Here is a 5,000-nt window from a genome sequence, read left to right on the forward strand (position 1 = left end):
AAAGGAGGAGTTTCACTAGTTCACTAGTTTGGAGTCTGAAAAAAGAGTTTTAGATTCCTCTCTCATGTCTGTTCAGTAAATATACAACAATATACAACAGTAGATGGATGGATAGAAGGAAGGAATGAAGGAAGGAAAGAAGCAAGGAAGGAAGGAAGGAAGGGAGTAAGGAAGGAAGGGAGTACGGGAATAAGGAAGTAAGCAAGGAAGGAAGTAAGGAAGGGAGGGAGGGAGGAAGGAAGAAAGGAAAAGAAGACATGATGGAAGGAAGGAAGAAAGAAAGGGAGGAAGGACAGAAGGAAGGAAGGAGGGAAGGAAAGTAGATAGATAGATAGATAGATAGATAGATAGATAGACAGATAGAAGAAGGAAGGAAGGAAGGAAAGAAGCAAGGAATGAAGAAAAGAAGGAAGGAAGGGAGTAAGGAAATAAGGAAGAAAGGAAGGGAGTAAGGAAATAAGTAACAGAGGAAGGAAGGAAGGGAGTAAGGGAATAAGGAAGTAAGTAAGTAGTTTAGGAAGTAAGCAAGGAAGTAAGGAAGGGAGGGAGGAAGGAAGGACATGATGGAGGCATGATGGAAGGAAGGAAGAAAGGGAGGAAGGACAGAAGGAAGGAAGGAGGGAAGTAAAGTAGATAGATAGATAGATAGATAGATAGATAGATAGATAGATAGATAGATAGAAGGAAGGAAGGAAGGAAAGAAGCAAGGAAGGAAGGGAGTAAGGAAATAAGTAAGTAAGGAAGGAAGGAAGGGAGTAAGGGAATAAGGAAGTAAGTAAGTAATTAAGGAAGTAAGCAAGGAAGGAAGGGAGGGAGGAAGGAAGGACATGATGGAGACATGATGGAAGGAAGGACAAAAGGGAGGAAAGAAGCAAGGAAGGAGGGAAGGAAAGTAGATGGATAGATGATAGGTGGATAGATAGATAGATAGATAGATAGATAGATAGATAGATAGATAGATAGATAGATAGATAGATAGATAGATAGATAGATAGATAGATAGATAGATAGATAGATAGATAGAGGGTTATATACAACAAAGTATATCAACAGCGTCAAAAGTTCACATCTCAAACTAATGTCTCTATTTTTTTATAAATTAAACTAACTTCTCGCAGTTCGTACAGTTTGAGTTCTTATCAGATGTTTCATTTTTTTAAAATCTAGAAATATTCCCAGCAGCACACTTACATTTGTGTTCAGATTAAACAAACAAGATACAAAGATTTAATCCGTGAGTTTCCGAGATGTTGATACGTGTATTTTTCGGAAAGGGTTAGGCTAGCTGTTTCACCCCTATTTCCGATCTTTATGCCAAGTTACGTTACCCGTATCGTATTTACCCTATAGATATGATGTGTGGTATCAATCTTCTCGTCTAACTCTCAGCAGGAATGTGGTTTTGTTTTGCCAGCAGTTGAAACGAATGATTGTGTGTCAACAGGCCCCTCAGGCTGGTACAAAGGAGAAAACCTTGTGCTGCTGGTTCTGTGCGTCGGGCCCAATCTCCCTCAGTGCCAAGATAGAGCGAAAGGGCTACACACCAGGTAAGTGACGGCCTCCCTCTCATTTCCTCTCACTGTTCCTCTTTATCCTCTACCTCTGAGATTTCACTTATTCCACTTCTCTCTCAGTCTGTCAGGCTGATCTCTTCTTCCCTCTCTCCAAGGCGAGTCTATCCAAATCTTCGCCGAGGTGGAGAACTGTTCGTCCCGTGTCGTGGTGCCCAAGGCTGCTCTGTACCAAACCCAGACCTTCTTCGCCAAGGGCAAGGGCAAGCAGATCCAGCAGCTGGTGTCCAATTTGAGGGGCGATCCTCTGCCTCAGGGAAAGAGCCAGAGCTGGGAGGGTAAACTGCTAAAAATCCCCCCCGTGTCGCCCTCCATCCTGGACTGCCCCATCATCAGAGTGGAGTACGCGCTCGTGGTGAGTCGGACTTTAAGCTGCTTTGTGAAATGAGAAAAATAACTTCCTCCCCCGCTGATCTGACCCAGGGACACTGATAAAGGACCAGGCTGAAAACAAAAAGACTGCAGCAGTTTTTACAGAGACTCAAACAAACAAAAACTTCAAATCAGAATAACTTGATTAGTTCTACACACATTTATACAGGAGTTACCAGTTTATTCATTAACATCCATTAATCTACAGGCTAAAATGAAAAAAAGCATGATAATAAGTAGCTAATAATATTGTAATTACCAGTTAATAACACACTACATGCTACTAATAACCTGCATACTAATGTTAACACACTTAAAAACTCTCTAATAACAAAGAAGATTGAATTATTCCACAAATAAACCAGCAACAGCCACATGATTTATATTCCTTAAACTCTCTTGCTACTTAGATACTAATATCCAGCTAATAATGTTATAAAAACCTGCTAATTATTACACATAAACATTTACTGATAACTTGCTAGTAATAACACACTAATGTAACTAACTAATAAAGCTCTAAAAACGCACTGAAGCTACAAATAACTTGCTAACGACAAACTAAAAATAGCTTGTAACACACTAGAAACCTGCTAATAGCAGCTAATAATGCACTAAGCCTTAAAAACCCACTAAAACTACAAATAATAAAAATAAATAAAAAAAAAAAATTGCTAAAAACACACTAAAAACTTGCTATTAGCAGTTTATAATGCACTAAAATGACACAAAAGTCCTAATATCTTACTTATAATACACTAATAATGTACTAAAACGTGCTAATAACAAGGTAACATGCTAAAAAACTACCAAAACATGCTACTAACGTTATAATATCCAGCCAGTAATACACTACAAACTACTGATAACTAATAACACACTAATAACAGCCTTAAAAACTTGCTATTAGCTGCTTATAATGCACTAAGATGACAAAAAACTCCTAATAGCTTACTAATATCTTGCTTATACACACTAATAGTGCACTAAAACTGCTAAAACTTGCTAATAACAAGCTAACGTGATGAAAAACTACTGATAACTTGCTAACTTGCTATAATCAGCCTTAAAAACTCACTAAAACTACAAATAAAATTGCTATAGACACACTACAAACTTGTTATTAGCAGCTAATAATGCATTAAAATGACAAAAAAGTCCTGATATCATACTAATATCTTGCTTATAACACACTAATAATTTACAAAAACTGCTAAAACTTGCTATTAACAAGCTAACGTGCTAAAAAACTACCAAAACATGCTACTAACATTTTAATATCCAGCCAATAATACACTAAAAACTATAACCGTATAAATAGCCTTAAAAACTCAAATAAAATTGCTAAGAACACACTAAAAACTTGCTATTAGCAGCTAATAATGCAAAAAAGTCCTAATATCTTGCTTATACACATTAATAATGCACTAAAACATGCTAATAACCAACTAAAAAACACACTTGCAATGACTGAAAACGAACTTTATATCTAGATTAATGAGTATAATTATATAAAATAAAGCAGAAACATATAAAATAATGAACACATAAAGACTTTCTCATGTTTTAACAGCAAGGTCATTGAGCATGAACTGTTTACGTCTGTATTTTCTGCCTCAGCTGCAAACCAAACAAACCAAACACTCCTTTATTATTATTATTATTATCATTATTATTACTGAGCAGGTTGTGGTTTGGAGCCAGACTGTGATATTAATGATTACTGAGCAGGTTGAGGTTTGGAGCCAGACTGATATTAATGATTACTGAGCAGGTTGTGGTTTGGAGCCAGGCTGTGATATTAATGATTACTGGGCAGGTTGAGGTTTGGAGCCAGACTGTGATATTAATGATTACTGAGCAGGTTGAGGTTTGGAGCCAGACTGTGATATTAATGATTACTGGGCAGGTTGAGGTTTGAAGCCAGACTGTGATATTAATGATTACTGGGCAGGTTGAAGTTGGGGCCAGACTGTGATATTAATGATTACTGGGCAGGTTGAAGTTGGGGCCAGACTGTGATATTAATGATTACTGGGTAGGTTGAGGTTTGGAGCCAGACTGTAGCAGGTTGAGGTTTGGAGTCAGAATGATATTAATGATTACTGGGCAGGTTGAGGTTTGGAGCCAGACGGTGATATTATGATTACTGAGCAGGTTGAGGTTTGGAGCCAGACGGTGATATTAATGATTACTGAGCAGGTTGAGGTTTGGAGCCAGACTGTGATATTAATGATTACTGGGCAGGTTGAGGTTTGGAGCCAGACTGTGATATTAATGATTACTGGGCAGGTTGAGGTTTGGAGCCAGACTGTAGCAGGTTGAGGTTTGGAGCCAGACTGTGATATTAATGATTACTGTAGCAGGTTGAGGTTCGGAGCCAGACTGTGATATTATCGGTACATTCAGTAACAGCCAGCTCCAGCTTCAGGTTCAGGTTCAGGTTTGCTCACACAGGAATGCAGGAAGTTGCGTAAAGCACAAAGTGTCTCCGTGCCGTCTCCTTGCAGGCGATGCGTGAACAGGTGACGGGTTGTTTTATGTGCTTTAACTCGAGCGTGTATCAGAACGTTTAATCTGGCTGATACGGAGACAGGTAGAACTGGCTCCCTCTGCTAATGTTTGCCAAATGTTCTCTCTCTCTTTCTTTCTTTCGTTTCTTTCTTTCTTGTTTTTTAACCTTTGTGTCAAATTGACCCCGTCTGTTTTGACTGTTCTTTCCTTCCCTCCTTCCTTTCCTTCCCTTCCTTCTGGCCTTCTTTCCTTCCCTCCTTCCTTCTTTACTTTCCTTTCTTCCTTCTGCCCTTCTTTCCTTTCCTTTCCTTCCTTCTGGCCTTCTTTCCTTTCCTTTCCTTTCCTTCCTTCTGGCCTTCTTTCCTTTCCTCCTTCCTTACTCCCCTTTCCTTCCTTCTTCCTACCGTCCTTCTTTCCTTCAGTCCTTCTTTTCTTTCCTTCCCTTCCTTCTGTCCTTCTTTTCTTTCCTTCCCTTCCTTCTGGCCTTCAGTCTTTCCCTCCTTCCTTCCTCCCCTTCCGTCCTTTCCTTCTGTCCTTCTTTCT

The 5,000-nt window shown here is 39.1% G+C and overlaps 1 protein-coding gene across 1 annotated transcript in view; it reads left to right on the forward strand.

The window, feature by feature from the left end:
- Nucleotides 1-5,000, forward strand: part of arrdc3b (arrestin domain containing 3b) — a 16,436-nt gene that overhangs the window by 7,114 nt on the left and 4,322 nt on the right. Inside the window, exons 4-5 of the mRNA XM_053339845.1 lie at nucleotides 1,445-1,547; nucleotides 1,670-1,926. Coding sequence (XP_053195820.1) covers nucleotides 1,445-1,547; nucleotides 1,670-1,926 — 360 coding nt within the window. The remainder of the gene's footprint in view (nucleotides 1-1,444; nucleotides 1,548-1,669; nucleotides 1,927-5,000) is intronic.

The sequence above is a fragment of the Scomber japonicus genome, chromosome 19, assembly GCF_027409825.1.
Source record: "Scomber japonicus isolate fScoJap1 chromosome 19, fScoJap1.pri, whole genome shotgun sequence".
Classification (NCBI taxonomy): Eukaryota; Metazoa; Chordata; class Actinopteri; order Scombriformes; family Scombridae; genus Scomber; species Scomber japonicus.